At 45.6% G+C, this 17219-nt stretch overlaps 1 protein-coding gene across 1 annotated transcript in view; it reads right to left on the bottom strand.

Annotated features, from left to right (window-relative positions):
* Window positions 1–6957: 6957 nt before the first annotated feature.
* The window catches only part of sh3bp5a (SH3-domain binding protein 5a (BTK-associated)), a 35278-nt gene continuing 25016 nt past the window's right edge, over window positions 6958–17219 (bottom strand). Inside the window, 5 exon segments of the mRNA XM_084313481.1 lie at window positions 6958–8093; window positions 9346–9759; window positions 9945–10164; window positions 10864–10906; window positions 12039–12169. Of these exon segments, the coding sequence (XP_084169607.1) occupies window positions 7927–8093; window positions 9346–9759; window positions 9945–10164; window positions 10864–10906; window positions 12039–12169 (975 nt within the window). The 3' untranslated portion in view covers window positions 6958–7926.

Raw genomic sequence — 17219 nt, 5'->3', positions numbered from 1 at the left:
ACAAAAATGCTGAATGCATATACTATTATTTTGGAAATGAAACAAAATAAAATATATTATTTGTCTAGGCTGTGCCATTCTTGTACATAGTTCATGAATCATGAGTCCCTAAAAAAATATTTCACAGAACCTATGCAGTGCCTGAAATGAATATATTAACATGCTAATATAGATGGAAACATAGGTCCACCTGTATAGGGTGGATTTCTTTTTTCTTAATCCTTGAAGTGTCTATTTTAAGAATCTGCCAGGTAACGGGTTGAAATAATGTCCCATGGGGTTTATTTTGAACCCTTTATTACACCTATCCTGAACCAAAACCTGAAAAAGAAAACGGCATAACTTTTGAAGTTAATAACATATAGGCCTAGAGACAAATTAAAACATTTTCCCAAACAAGTTTGACCCAAGGAATTGTTTCTGTATGAGCCCCTGAGAGTGTGCTACGTATAGTAAAAATAAAAGTAAGTAAAAAGTAAGTAAGGGAATGTTCAGTCAATATACATATATACAATACAGCGTAAAATGAGTAACAGTGAGGTACAATGCAGAAATGAGATGAGGTACAAAACTTAGGGTAGGGTGCAAATGAGGTATGAATGTAGTGCAAATCTCTTTAATAATAGATACATATGAAGTGTCTAAAGTGAGTAAAGTGAGTGTGTACATGTGGATGTGTGTGCAGTGAGTGTAGATGATGGGTTGTTACATAGTGTCATTGTCATTGAGTATCCTGATGGCTTGGGGATAGAAGCTCCTTCTGAGTCTCTCTGTACTGGTCATGAGACTCTGGTAGCGCTTGCCTGACCGCAGAAGTTCAAAGAGGCAGTTGTTTGGGTGACTAGAGTCTTTGATTATTCTCTTAGCCTTGGCCCTGCAACGCTTGTTATAAATGTCCTGAAGAGCTGGAAGCCCACCTCCAATTGTGCGTTTGGCTGAACGGGCAACTCTCTGTAGTCTGCTGCGGTCGTGTGTGGTGCTATTCCCAAACCAGGAGGTGATGTTAAGTCAGGATTCTCTCTATTGTGCACAAGTAGAAGTTCTTGAGGATCTTCGGACTCACTTTGAACTTCATTAGGCGCCTAAGGAAGTGGCGTTGTCGTGCCTTCTTCACTACACTGTCAATGTGTGTGGTCCATGTCAAGTCCTCGGATATGTGGACTCCGAGGTACTTAAAACTGTTCACTCTCTCGACCGGTGCCCCGTCGATGCTGAGGGGGCTGTAGTCCCTGGCCCCCGACCTCCTAAAGTCCACAATCATCTCTTTCGTTTTGCTGATGTTCAGGGAGAGGCTGTTCTCCCGACACCACAGTGCCAGGTCCTCTACCTCTTCCTGCTCTACCTCTTGTCACAGCTATGCTCCTTCCTATTTTTGTTACGATAATGTCAATTTGCTTTGTCCACTTTAAACCAGAATCAAGAACCATGCCAAGCAACTTAGCCTCTTTTTTGTTAACTATGTTAGATTGTCCGACAGTATTTTCCTCGCTGTGTGAAAAAACTACAGTTGCGTCTGAGGAGAGTGGCTACTGGCTAAGTACTTTCTGTCTCAGGTCGGAGAGGAGACACACAAATGAGAGAGGAGACGCACAAAAATCCATTCCGGGACAACGGGCCCAGTACTTTGTTGGCGGTGTGAAAATATGCAGAGAAACATTAATATCTTTGGAACCGTTTGTGTTAAATTGTATCTGAATCAGGAGATGATCTTTTCCATCACAATTGAAAGTGTATTTCTCTAAAAGCTGGCTGGCGCATAGAATAATCTACTCCAGTGCGCACTCCACAAGTCTCTAACTGGTACCTGGCTGTGGATCATTTGGTACCAGGCCGCAATGAAAGAATAAAGTTGTCCTCTTAAGCTGCAAGGGTCCACATGTGGGCCCTTTTGAGGACGATTTGCCCACCGGCACTTTGGCGACCTCTAGTGGCTCGGTGTGCATATTTTGTAATACAATATGTATATATCGAATTGAAGGCTTATTTGTTGCCTGTCGATAGCGACAAAATCCGACAAAATCCATTCAGCGGTTCTCGAGTAACATGCCGGTATTTGAGGCTTGTGCAAAGTACACGGTATTGCGCAAAATACCACTCCCGACTCTTGGGGCTCTAGTTCCGTCAATCATTTGGCGATCTCGAAAATGATTGTGGAGGGTTGTAGCCAATGAGTGTGGCTTTCCAATGATACACCACCTGGGGATGTATGAATCTAAAAAACGAAATAAAACTAACGAGCGAAAACAGGAAGAGAAAAACAGCCGAATGAATTGAAGTCTATGAGAAAACTGAGTTTTTCTTTTGTACACAGTTTACCAAAATCACTCCTACATAAGGCTTCAGGCTATGGGTCCGTATGGATTTGTAAGCCATACCACCTTCTGAGGAAATACTACCTCTGGACTACTAACTACTACAGAAAAACTTGAGTAACAAGTTTTTCTACAACTCAAGTTCAGACCTATGTTACTCTATTTCATTAGCACTATAAGTGAATTTTCTTTCTGGAATCAGAAACTTCAGAATGTCATCTTTCAAGAGAGACCAGGCTCATGCATGTGCTATTTGTATAAAGTATGTTGTTTTGGTTTGCAAAAAAAGTATGCAGTCCTCAAAAACTAAAACTAAAATGGCCAATTTTGGGGGCGCAGGTTAACCGGTTAAAATTAAATGTATTTTATTTTCATTAGTCTTCCGGGTATTTCATTTTGAAAAATTGCCACTTCGGCCTGTGCCTCACTTCCATGGACAGGTTCACGCTGCTGCCCTATGTTAAAAATAAGTCTCCTGCTCGGGCTGTGGTTGTGGTAGAGACAAGTGATGGCTTAATTTGAATGTATGAACCTGTACGTTCATATCATGTCCAATTAAGATTGCTTAATGTAGCATCCTGAATATTCGATTATTATTCAGAAGTGCTGACTTAACCTTTTATCTCCCCTTTGTGCACAAAGACATGTTAACCAGTTTCCCTTGATATTCTCCTGAACAATGACGCAAGTTTCTCCTTCTCTCACCGGCTGGAATATGGATTATAAACACTAACTGAATCATATTCACATTCACCCAGTTCTTCCTGTGGGACTAGTTGGCGGTGGCCAGCAGGGGGCGGCGGTGGCAGGCGGAGCGCAGGAGGAAGGCGTCGAGGAGAAGCAAGTCACCTGAACGGAAGTGGAGAGAAACAGTCTCTTCGGCGTTGAACGTGGACCTGAGAGGACGTATCGTTGAGGAGCCCCGTCATGGACCACACCGGTGAATGTAATTGGATATTTCGTGTTATGATAGAAATATAAGCGTTAGTAGCGTGTTGAACCTCCGAACGGAACAACCCTAGTGATACAGCGGGTTATACTAGAAGTACGCGGTATATTGAAGTGGCTAATGCTAACTGTATCCCCTCCAGCGAGGTACCCACGGCAAGCGTCGCCTGAAGAGAGCTCGTGGTTAGAGGCACCGTGCGCTGGCTGCATGTTCGTTAGCAGGAGGGCCTTCTCAGACCCACAGAGTAGCTTCAGTTAAGGTAGCCTTCAGATTAGCACGCGCGCCAACCCAGCTCGCCTACCAGCAGCTTGTCAGCACCGGCAGCTCAGCAGACCAGCAGCAGGCTTCGGTTTGACGGAGCAGAGGACGCCGCCTCTCCAGCAGAGGTCGCCACAACACAGCACGCACCTCCAACCTGCTACTGCCCCCCTGCCTACCACAGCTTGCTAGCTCTTGTGACGAGAGCGTTCGACGCCATCTTACCACCCGGACAAGTGGTGGTGAGGGCGAGGCCGCCATCTTGGCTAAGTACAGTGGCACTTCGGTGGCCAATACCATATCGTACATTGTACAGTGTGTCGCGGCCTACGGGCGAAGATAATGTTTGCTAACCACAGTGTATAGGGGTACCCCCACAAACATTTCATGCCGGCATTAGTTAGGACTTTTGTTTGGTAACGTGGGCCCACATTTTCATTTCCTTTTAAGTGTAATAACGTGTATGTTCATTCCTATTGATTTCCCGTCTAGTTAACCCTTTTCTTCCTGGGGTACATTAACGCTGTCGTATATGTAAAGCCTTAGAGAAAGGTATTATTATTGGTACTAGCACACCAGTGCTAGAGTCTGCTATATTTGGGTGTACAATATCAGGTGTCCGCAAGGTATTGAGGTACGACTTGAGTAATAATTAATATTATATGCCATTTGACTCACTGCCAGTAATACTTGTCCCTGCCCAGTATAAGTATCACTAAAATAACTAAGACGGGAATTGTGTGTGTGTGTCCATTACTGAGCCTAACCCTAACCCTTTCTATGCAGGTAATATTGTTACATTTAACCCTTTCCTACCCACCTTCCCCTTTCAGTTATTAAGGTCTCTAGTGTCATTGAGGGAGGGTACTGCTTGCGGGAGGAACGAACCCATTTAGTCATCTATCAGTCATTGGATGTGGGAGGGCTAACGGAGGTATTGGGGGAAGTGAGAGCGAGTTGGGGAATACTACTGACCGCCCCGGAGAGGCGAGGAAGACCAGAGTACCAAGCCAGGTTGGTAAATCCCGGCCCCATCCACTCCCACTGCCGGCCTCCAGTTTGACGCTCCAGGCCCAAAGACGAGGGTGCAGTCAGACGGAGCTCTAATGCGTCCCGCTACCCAGTGGCTATGCACAACCGTTCCCACTAAGCAAGGATAATCCACCCTGCTACATTAACAAGACCCTATTCTCTGTGCCTGGTCACATATTTGAACATTTCTCCCCAGCATCGATCACCCTCACAATTTTTGTAGTTTTCATTCACCCAACACTGCATCACAAGCTAAACGAACTACACCGGAAGTCTAGTACTGCATCGGGCATGCAACGCAATGCGCATGTGTGTGACCTCAAGCCTCTTGATGTAAATGTTTGGTGGTTTCATATTTAACTAAGGCAGACATGGTGTGACCCATGTACTGCATATTTTATACTGAGGAAGAAAAACAGAGCATGGGTGGGAGTAAAAAGGGATGGGAGTGGGATTCTATAAAAGTTAGTCTTGGGATTGGGATGGGATTATTTCTGTGGGAGTGGGAGGGAGCGGGAGTTATAAATGTAGGCTTTTTTGGATCTTTATACAAATATGGAATATATAGTGTGAAAATGTGTACGTTATTACATTGTGTCCTGGATGGCATCACCACTGACAGTCATAGTCATAAATCTGTTTCCTGCTAGTTTTACACAAAATGGTTTCTTTTCTGTCGACTCACCACTGCCTTTAGCTTCCTGTGTATCTGAAACTGTGTCTTAAAGGATAACTTTGCTATTTTGGACCTTAGACCCTATTCGCTCTGACTACCATGTACCTAACACATTTCACAGGGGAGCATACTGAGACCTGTAAGAATAAGGATTTATGATTAGCAGCTAGCTCCTACTGGACGCTGGACCAATCAGTGAAATGATGGGTCAGGTGCATTTTAGAGACCGTGAATAGGGTCTAATGTCCAAAATGGCAAAGTTATCCTTTAAACACCACATAAAGTGAAGAAAGTCACCACATTTGACGTTAATACCTTATGTGTCACTTGTTTTCTGAAAGGTTTTACCATTGTGACATCATACAGTATCTGAGGAAGAATTCCTGTTTTTCCACTTTGGACACCGTAGGCACAATAGAGCGACTTCTCACGGGTAAAAACAAAACCTTTGAACGCAAATAGATGCACCTCAGATGTCAGCATGGCATGTCAGTCAAATGTGGCACCTTTCATGGGTTTGTGTGGCGTTTTCAGAAACAAAGGGCGCCTATGGCAGCGGTGAATTGGCAGAGAATAACGTTTTCAGTTAACAGTAAAAGATCATGAAAAACTATGTTTGTGTCAAGGCGAAAATAACGTTGAAGCCACAAAAAACACTGGTACGGTCCTTTAAAGGTTAGTCATTAACTCGGCATGTACCTCCTTATGCAGGGGCGTGCACAGACCATTAGGGGGCAGGGGCGCCTGATTGCTTTTACCAACGCGTTCGTGTTTCCGCGTCTCTGATTGGCCAGGTCATGTGACATGTACGGCCAATCGTGGGACCGCAAGTTTCTACACTGGTTAAGCTTAGGCGCTCTTTCGAAGTTGGTTAAGGTTAGAGTTTGTCTTAGAGCATGGCGATAGAACGCCTGCCCTGATTCCAAACTCTAACCTTAACCAACTGCTTAACCAGTGATAAACTAGGCGTTAGGTAGTTTGCAGGCTGTTCGACCCGGAAATAGGCGCAGAACTTGCCGTCCCACGATTGGCGCACATGTCACATGACCTGGCCAATCAGAGCGCAAAACGGGAACCCAGAAACACGAACGCGTTGGTAAAAGCATAGACGCGGCAGGGGCTCAAGGGGGGGGGGGGGGGGGGGTGGTACTTTCCAATTTTTCATCATATTTTTCTGTGGATAGTAGTATACATTTCCGTCTTCATATTTTTCCGTGGATAGTAGTATACATTTCCGACAAAAGGGCAGGGGCTCAAGCCCCTCTTCGGCCCTACCTGTGCACGCCACTGTCCTTATGCACAATAAGCAATAAGCAGACGACCGACAAGACAGCTGGGGACACTGGGGGTCTTACTGTACGAGTGTGAGGTTTGGACTCAAGCTGACCCCCTCCAGTGTGTCTCAGAGCCTCAGACGTGACACTAAAGACTTCATGCACACACGCGCACGCACACACACACACAGTGAATGCAATGAAAGGGGTGTCTGTACATCTTCTCTGGTCCGTGTTGTGTTTCTCAGAACATTTTCCCAGTGCTGTCGATCGTCATGCTATAAATAGACTCAAGAACATGCACACCAACATACACACACATGGGAATTGTGAGCAAAACAAGTAGACTTCACTTAACTTGAGAATGGCACTAAGGAGATAATTCACCTAAACTCCACCGTAATTAGTAATTACATTTACGGCGCCAATCGCTAAAAAGGAGGAACAGGCTGAAAACGAACACAAGTTTATTGCTCTGAAGGACAAGGACACTGCGTTAAAAGTAAAACAATAACCACAACGACAGACACAAAACATTATTCATACATACATACAAAGAAATATAATACATGTTGATACATGAGAGCATCTCGGAACCTCTATTAAAAAAACACTTAAAATTACATGTACTGAAAACCACACGCTCAAAGTCTCTGGCTCACAACAATCAAACAGACGACAATCAGTTTAATGAGAGAGATTATAGTATTCTGCCTCTCGTACGTCTCATTCACACAATTCACAAATCTTAACGGAAGACCGATTGTGCCTTTACAGACAAATTGAAGTATGTGGTGCGCTTTAGAGTCGATGGTTCAATCCCTCGCAGAGTCTCTTCCTTCGGAGGAATCTGGAATTGGCGTCTGAACTTGTTGATGCTCACATCCAAATTCAATCCCCCCTGCCCTTTTATCCTCGTTAACTCCTGTAATTCTACACAGCTGAGTCTGACGTTTAGCAGTGACACAGGAGGAGTCGGGGGAATGAGATAGAGTTGGAATCCAGTTTCGTTTTCCCACGTCTCCTCTCCATACTTGGGGATGGCTGAGGTGCGCTCCTTGAAGCAACGTGAAAGGTGGCTCCACACTCATAATACTGACGCAGGGGGAAAAAACATATTTTCCCAAGACATTAGTTGGATTAAATCAATGTTTGGAAATGTTATTTGTAGCCAACTAATGTCTTATAGTCTTAGTATCAGATCTACTCATGTATAGTCATTTCTCTTTTGTTGAAAGTGCTGATTTCAGTCAGTCCACATCGTAACAACGCTGGTTTGCCTTCCTCTCGGCTCTCCGGGAGAGATCCTAATACTGCTGTCCCTTGAGTCCAGGGAAGGGTATGAATGAAGCCACCGGTGGGCTCGGGGGGGGTGTGCGTGGGGGGTAAAGACTTAAAGGGGTAAAGGGTAAAGTTGCCAGTCCATTAGACACCGTTGAGTAGAATGGTAGGGGCAGGGCTTGGCGTGTCAGAGGTCACAGGGGAAAGGTCGCCGTCATCTTCGTTCCCAGGGTCCTGCGCTTGGGGTGCGGTGAGAGTCAGCTTGCTGAGACCGGCCTCCAGCGATGCCTCTGCTCCCTCGGCTCTGTCGCCTGCAACGCACACAGAGGTGAAACTGTTTAACAGGGAATACGGTACTGTGTTTAATATATGTAATATATATATATTTCTCTAAAAAATCTCCTTCTAAAAAATGTCAAATGTAAAAGATAAATTGTTACTAAATCATGTATAAAATGTATTAAAAAATCATGCAAGTCTTGGGACCGCCCCTGATCACCAGGTGGGGCTGATAGCTAATCTATTTCATTTCCTGTATAAAAAGATGTAATTTTGTGTTGTGTTCATACTTGAAAAAGACCGGAAGGGTCGAAACATTGTATCTGCTGCTATCATTTGTCAATTAAAACACCTTGGAGCATCAAAAGTGAGTTGCGAGCCCCGCTTTGTTTTATGTACTACTGTTTTTACAGTTTGGCTCAGCACCAAGGAACAGAGGATGAGCGTTATTTATTTTTTCTGAACAGGGAATTCTACCACATTGAAAACCAGACTACTACACACCATGCTTTCATTGGGCTTAGTTTATCAGTGTGTTCGTATGATGCTCGTATATTTTTGTGTAAAACCGCACTCCATGTTCATACGTTTGCTCACTTTGCTGTTATTCCAGGTGCTTGTTCATTAACATGACTTAACGTACATTAAAGGAACAGCATTGTCAAGCATTCACTATATATGGTGAAAAGTAGGTGTGTTGTTATGTTAAAGGAACATGCCGACATTATGGGAAATGCACATACCGTCTTCTCCAGAGTCAGACAAGAAGATAAGATACCAATTTCTTGAAATGCGCTTGCCATCTTCCTGATACCAATTTCCTCCAAATTAATGGAAGCGGATACGGAACAGCTAGCCCAGCTGTTGCTCTCCCAGAGTTTTAAGCTAGGCTAGTGGTCCGTATCCGCTTCCACTCATTTGTGCTAAGCTAGGCCATTTCTTATCTGACTCTGGAGAAGACAGCAAGTGCATTTCCCATAATGTGTGCCTTTAACATAACAGCACACCTACTTTTTGACCATATATAGTGAATGATTGACAGTGCTGTCTGAGAGTGGTGGTCTGAGTACACACACACGCACGCACACACACACACACACACACACACACACACACACACACACACACACACACACACACACACACACACACACACACACACACACACACACACACACACACACACACACACACACACACACACACACACACACACACACACACACACACACACACACACACACACACACACACACACACACACACACACACACACACACACACCTCTCTCCTGGTCACAGTCTGGGGAGGAGGCTCCACTGCACTGGCTGCGGGGACCCAGGAGAGGAGAGGCGTGCCCAGAGCCACACGCCGAATCTGGGTCATGAGAACCGCAGGGGACGGGCGACTCCAGGGTACCGGGACAGGAGGAGGCGAGGAGGGAGGCAGAGGGGGAGACGGAGAGGTGCGGGCAGGGGTTGCACAGGGAGGAAGAGGGAGTACAGGTCGAGGAGGAGGAGGGGTAAGGGCGGGGGATGTCCATGGGGGTGGAGGAGAACGATTGGGAGGAGGAGGAGGAGGAGGAGGAAGAGGAGGAGGAGGGTACGTGCTGGGGTTGAGAGGTGACATGTGGAGCGTCCGCCTCTTCCTCTGAGCCGGTACTGGCACTACCTTCTTCATAGATGGAGACAGACACCACTGAAACACACACACACACACACATGGATAAACACACACATAAAAACATACACACATGCAATATCACAGATCAACATGACAAAAAATTTAATAAAAAATAGAAACAGAACACAACAAAGACGGATGGTATGGAATAAAAATAATCTACTGGTCATTCACCCCCCAAACCTCAAGCGTCTACTCACTCGACAGGCCGTCCGACTCCATCTTGAAGTTGACGATGTCCTCGCCGTCCACGTTGTCTCCCTCTGCGCCCACACCCTGTTCCCTGGTTCCCATGGAGACGGAGCGTCGGTGGGCATGGATCTCCTCGGAGATGGTCTCTAGGTTACGCAGCGCCGTGCGGTACTCCGCCTTAGCGACGGCCAGTTTGGCCTGCCGCTCGTCCACGCGACGCTTCAGTTGCTGCGAGAAGACCAGACGTATCTAAAGCTTGCTCTGTGTGTATTTGATATCTTCGACTAACACAAATCAATAGCTATATCCACTATATCCACTTAACACACTGACATAATGTATGTACTGACAAAAATTGTTGAAAGGTGCGGTAAGTGGTATTTTATTATTAAAATAAGTGTTATATAGCTCTACATTCCAACAGCCTGATATAGAGTGTTTGGTCAGTAACATGTGTCTCCCAGTCCCTCCGCTCTGCACCGCAGTAAACAGGAAATACATTTCCTGGTATCCTACTTTATCCAATCAGGAGAGAGAACCCTAGACATTTCTACGTATTTCAAGAAGTCTTGCCAAGCCAAATTTGCTTACTGCTCTGGTAGATTATTTGCTTCAAACTATGTTTTATTTCTTATTTTTGTCAGGCCATTTTTGCAGTTCTCTCTCCTGATTGGATAAAGTGGGACCGGGATACCAGAAAATGTATCTTCTGTTTACTGCAGAGCGGAGGGACTGGGAGACCCACTTTATCAGTGATGGCTGTCGAACTATGTAGAGCTATTATTTTAATAATATTGTACCGGTATTTATAATAAAATATCATTTAAAATTTAAATAATCCAATTCCACTTACAGCACCTCTAATACACTGACATAATGCATGTACTGACATAAATTGTTAAGAGCCTCGTAATTTACTACACATACCTCGAGCTGCAGATAATACTTTGCCTTCAGTTCAAAGTACGGCCTGCAGGGGGAGGAAGGTAGAGCGCATGGGAGGGAGGAGAAAGAGGAAGAAAGGCACATTTGAGTCTGACTGTTCTGACAGGGCGCTGTGCCAGCTGTCATGGCAACGCCGCACCCCAGGAAAAACAACAGTCCACTGTAGGCAGTTCATACATTCCACAGCTCCTCCAGCGGGAGCACACCCTGACGCGCTCACCACATCTGGATTGCATCAAGACGACATAGAAATCTGGGCCTCTCCGCCCTCCCACACACACACACACACAGACACAGTCACACACACAGAGTAAAAGCAGCAATAAGAGGCCCAGGCAGGGAAAGCCGGTACAAGTATCTCAGTTATCCCTTCTCTACAAGTCCTTTCGTCCTCAGTCATTCATGGTAAATGGCAAATGGACTGCGCTGTATATAGCAGCTTTTATCCAAAGCGCCTTTACAACTTATGCCTCACATTCACACATTCACTCACAGACGGCGGGGGGGGGGGGGGGGGGGGCGACCACGCGAGGTGCCAGCCTGCTCGCGTGTATGCTTTACCCAACGCAGTTGTGTTTCCGTGTGCGAGTTTTGCACTCTGATTGGCCAGGTCATGTGACATGTGCACCAATCGTGGGACAGCAAGTTCTGCGCCTATTTCCGGGTCTAACAGCCTGCAAACTACCTGGCGTTCTATCTCCATGCTCTAAGACAAACTCCAACCTTAACCAACTTCGAAAGAGCGCCTAAGCTTAACCAGTGTAGACACTTGCGGTCCCACGATTGGGCGTACATGTCACATGACCAGAAATGACCTGGCCAATCAGAGACGCGGAAACACAACTGCGTTGGGTAAAGCATTCACGCAGCCTGCTCATCGGGAGCAGTTAGGGGGTTAAGTGTCTCGCTCAAGGACACTTCGACACATTACATTTACATTTAGTCATTTAGCTGACGCTTTTATCCAAAGCGACTTACAAGTTCTGTACGACAAGTCATCAGGAAGGGCACAACTCAGCTGAGTAACAATGTTCATCAAAGTGTTGAGTGCTACAGTGTAGGTTAGTTTATTAGGACACAAAGCCAGAATCGAACCGGGAACCTTCCCGATGACCGCTCTACCGCCTGAGCCACTGTCTTGGCTAAAACACACGTACCTGGATTTGTTGATGGAGCGCTTGAGCTTCTTCTCCAGCTGCCTCATGTGACTGACGCAGGAGTTGTAGTTGGCCGCCGTCTTCCTGTGGTCCGCCTCGCTGCGTGTCCTCTCCTGCTCCGCCTCCATCACCTGCAGCGGAGGAACAGGAACAGGAGGTGGTTTGTTTTTTGGACTTTACAGGCATTTTATTTTATTAAAAAGATCAAATGTTTGTCTTTTATCATTTGCCCCCCCCATTCCCCAATTTAGTCGTTAAGCCAATTCCCTCCTGGGCGTTGCACGGTCCTACTGTCGGTCTGGGGAGGGTGTTGTAGACTACCACATGCTGCCCTACTGTCGGTCTGGGGAGGGTGTAGACTACCACATGCTGCCCTACTGTCAGTCTGGGGAGGGTGCAGACTACCACATGCTGCCCTACTGTCGGTCTGGGGAGGGTGCAGACTACCACATGCTGCCCTACTGTCGGTCTGGGGAGGGTGTAGACTACCACATGCTGCCCTACTGTCGGTCTGGGGAGGGTGTAGACTACCACATGCTGCCCTACTGTCGGTCTGGGGAGGGTGTAGACTACCACATGCTGCCCTACTGTCGGTCTGGGGAGGGTGTAGACTACCACATGCTGCCCTACTGTCGGTCTGGGGAGGGTGTAGACTACCTCATGCTGCCCTACTGTCGGTCTGGGGAGGGTGCAGACTACCACATGCTGCCCTACTGTCGGTCTGGGGAGGGTGTAGACTACCTCATGCTGCCCTACTGTCGGTCTGGGGAGGGTGTAGACTACCACATGCTGCCCTACTGTCGGTCTGGGGAGGGTGCAGACTACCACATGCTGCCCTACTGTCAGTCTGGGGAGGGTGTAGACTACCTCATGCTGCCCTACTGTCAGTCTGGGGAGGGTGTAGACTACCACATGCTGCCCTACTGTCAGTCTGGGGAGGGTGTAGACCACCACATGCTGCCCTACTGTCAGTCTGGGGAGGTTGTAGACCACCACATGCTGCCCTACTGTCGGTCTGGGGAGGGTGTAGACCACCACATGCTGCCCTACTGTCGGTTTGGGGAGGGTGTAGACTACCACATGCTGCCCTACTGTCGGTTTGGGGAGGGTGTAGACCACCACATGCCTCCATAGGATACATGTGGAGTTGCCAGCCGCTTCTTTTCACACAGCTAGGAGTTTCACTGGGAGAGCGTAACGAGTGTGGAGGTTCATGCCATCTCCCCCAGATCCCCTCCCTGCTGAACAGGCTCCCTGACCGACCAGTAGGAGTTGCTGTTGCAACAACCAGGACTCATACCGCACCGGCTTCCCAACCGCAAACACTGCCAATTGCGTTCGTAGGGACGACCGATCAAGCCGGAGGTACCGCTGCCGGGAATTGAACCTGGGTCTCTGCGGTGGTAGACGAGTGTTCTAAGAGCGCTGGGAGGACCGGACACACCCAGTTCCCAAAGACACTCGGTAGCCATGAGAGGATATTAATGATTTATTTCAGTTTCAAGTATAATGTACACCACCACTGCAAAGTCCTCGTCCACAATAGTGGACCGCCTACACGAGCTCGACACACATGCCCCGTCCAATATCTGTGGTCTCTGTGAGTGAGTCTCTCAGTGAATTTCCATGAACTGTACTATCACTAAATGCATAATTTATCACCACGCACGCGCATGCCGAGCTCATGCCCATTAACACGGGCACTGAAGGGAAGCAGCAGGTGCTGTTTAGCGTTGGTTACACTTTGGCCTGACAGCGTGTGTTTTCAGCTGTAATATTCCATTCTAGCTACCAATTGACCGATCTCAAACCCCCGCCCTCTTTCCTTGATCCTCCAATCACACAACTGTCGCTTCCCACGGACAAACAAAGGTCAATTCAACCCCCTCTCTCTACCCCCCCCCCCCCCCCCCCCTCCCACCATCAGCTACTCCATTCCGTGGTCTTTAAATTAATTATGCTGATCATGGATTATAAAACAGAGATTCTTCAGAGTTTTCAACTATGAATGGTATGATCTTTAGAAACGTTTTGTGAATGATGTTATGCACTGTACTGGCCCGAATATAAGATGGTGTTTTTATTTTTTTTTGCAGCAAGTTACACCTAGAAAAGTGAGGTCATAGTTACAAGTAGAAAAGTGAGGTCATCTTATTATTTGTGAGATTTGAGGTATTGCAGCAAAGAAAAAGGGAGACTTTGAAGTGAGCCCCTTTCCCAGTGAGCATCACCAATGTATGAATTCCTCATGATCTCTAGTTTCAAGTGATACCGCTGCCCTCGTTCTAGCTCATAAAACTTCCTGCTACAGCCTCCGTAAGACAGCGTCGTTAATGTTGCATGATCCCCTGGCTCATCGCTAGGTTTCAGAGGGTTACAACTAGGCCATGGTAGCCAAGGTCAGGACGCGTCAATACTTTTACCAACTAACTAGCATTTTCTGGTCATGTGACATGTGACATGTGCGCCAATCGTGTGACGCCTGTTTCTATCACTGGTTAAGCTTAGGCACTCTTTCGAAGTTGGTTAAGGTTAGAGTTTGTCTTAGAGCAGGGCGATAGAACACCAGCCCTGATTCCAAACTCTAACCTTAACCAACTTCGAAAGAGTCGCCTAAGCTTAACCAGTGATAAACTAGGCGTTAGGTAGTTTGCAGGCTGTTAGAGGCGGAAATAGGCGCAGAAACAGGCGTCACGCGATTGGCGCACATGTCACATGACCAGAAACGTCAGTGGCCAATCAGATCGCGGAAAATGCAAGTTAGTTGGTAAAAGAATAGACGCAGTCAGGACAGAGAAGGAGTCATCCTTCCAATTTTAAGATAATCTGTTTTTCACTTAGAGATGGGGACGTTAGCAAGGCCTACCAGTAGAATAGCAGTTTATATATATTTGTTATTATTATTATTATTATTATTATTATTATTATTATTATTATTATTATTATTATTATTATTATTATTATTATTATTATTATTATTATTATTATTATTATTATTATTATTATTATTATTATTATTATATATTTTTTTATTGATATATACAGTACTATGCCTACCAAGCCTACACTGTAAAAAATAAATGTTTTTTCACGGGAAATTCACTGTTATTTTACAGATTACTTTTGTTTTTCTACTTTTCTAAGTGTAAATGCCATAAAAATACAGTAAATTACCTTTTATCAAAATATTAACCATCAAAATAAAGGTTGTAATCTGTAAATGTATTTGATTTTACTGTAATTTGACAGTAAGTATTTGGCAACCATGTTTACCGTTTTTTTACCAGACATTTACCGTTTTCTTGTAGCTTTTTTTCTTACAGTGTACCTTGTACTATTCAATATCTTTATAAAGGTTTATTCTATATAATCACATAATAACATTCTATAAATGTCTTACTTGGGTGCCTAGAGGAACTGACACATTTAATTTGTATACAAATAATAATAATAAAAAAATATTTGATCTAAAGCAGGGGTGCCCGTTGGCAAGAATTTAACCCTGATATGGGTGGGGGGGTTCACAGATTTAACAAGGACGCAAGGTGACACAGGAAATGTGAAGCATTCATTGTGACATCGGGAGGCATACTTCACCATCTTCTTCGAGGAAAGCAACAGTTGTGATTGGAGGATCAAGAGAAGAGGGCGGGGATTGAGATAGGTCAATCTCCAACACTGCATGCAGTTGTGTATTTTTAGACAGAACAATATGTGTACCCTGGATATTAAACATAACGCTGGGTAATAGGTAAGCCAAATATGTACAACTGACATCCAGGGAGTGTTGGCTGCGTTGGTGGCAATTTGAATACATACCGTACTTTATAAATACCTCGCCTATAACAGGGAGGTCAACCGCTCTGTCGTAATGTAATCAAACGGGAGCTCCGCCCACAAGGCTATTCACACTGCAGTTTCAGCCCTTCCGTTTTCGGCCCACTTCCCTCACAAAAAGCCAAAGTCCCAGACGATGCTTTCAATTGGTCGAACAAACAACCGCTCAAATTGTAGCCAACCCCTGTGCATACACAATGCCGTTTGTCGGTTGATGATTTGGTTGTCTGAGTTTTTCATTCAAATGGCTACTCCACTTAAATAGGAGCCAACAACAAGGTTTTTACATCCAAATGTTGCCCCGAATCCTGACTAGAACCATGTTAAATCTTATTATTCCTTCCATTTGGGACTTTTGAGTTTTTGATGAAATTAAAGATCATTAGTAAAGATTATTCTCCTAGCTCTGATGTCATCGTGGTGTTTGTTAGTAGGCCTCAAGTTGTCTCAAAAGCACCCCATAATAATAATAATGGATTGGATTTATATAGCGCTCTTCATGACACCCCAGTGACCCCAGAGCGCTTACAGAGTCCATTATTCGTTCATACACCGGTCATACCGGTGGTGGTAAGCTGAGGTAAGCGACAGCTGTGATTGGATGATCAGGAAAAGAGGGCAGGGTTTGAGACAGGTCCATTGCAGCCAGAGCTGCCCTGAGGCAGACTCACGGAAGCGTGGCGAATAATCATCGCCTACGGCCCCTCCGACCACCACCAACATTCATTCACATGCATACGAGGCAAGTAGGTTAAGTGTCTTGCCCAAGGACACAACAGCAATGGGATAGACATGGGCTTGAGTGGGATTCGAACCACCAACCCTTCGATCATTGGACGACCCGCTCTACCCCCGAGCCAAAGCCACCCCACAATATTGTGTGTTGTTTTACATGTTATTTGTATATGTCCTTTGGTCAGAACATCGGGGGACCATGCTGGAAATAAGTGTTGTCACTTTTGCATGTCATCCCTTGGATTTGTTGTGTCTTTGGATCCATGTGTCTTTGGACCCTCTTTGCGCCGCCCCTGTGCCTCAAATAGATCCGCTATCAACTCTATCTTTAATCTTTCAAAATGTTCAGTTGCTATCGCTATTAGCTCTATCTTTAATTTTTCAAAATGTTCAGTTGCTATTGCATGCACTCATCTGTGTTTAACTACACACATGAGTGCATGCTTACCAACGGTCCGTCTGCAACACTACTATCACCAACATCTAAGAAGGGAGATCCCCCCTTGAATGGCCCTTCTAAGGTTTCTCTCCTCCACACTGCCTGTGGAGCTTTTTTCCCTATTGTTAGGTTTTAGTGAGTTTTTCCTTACCTTCGCGTGGGGTATGTCT

This window comes from Notolepis coatsorum (genome assembly GCF_963971535.1).
Source record: "Notolepis coatsorum genome assembly, chromosome: 4".
Taxonomy (NCBI): domain Eukaryota; kingdom Metazoa; phylum Chordata; class Actinopteri; order Aulopiformes; family Paralepididae; genus Notolepis; species Notolepis coatsorum.
This window is presented reverse-complemented; position numbering and strand designations above follow the sequence as displayed.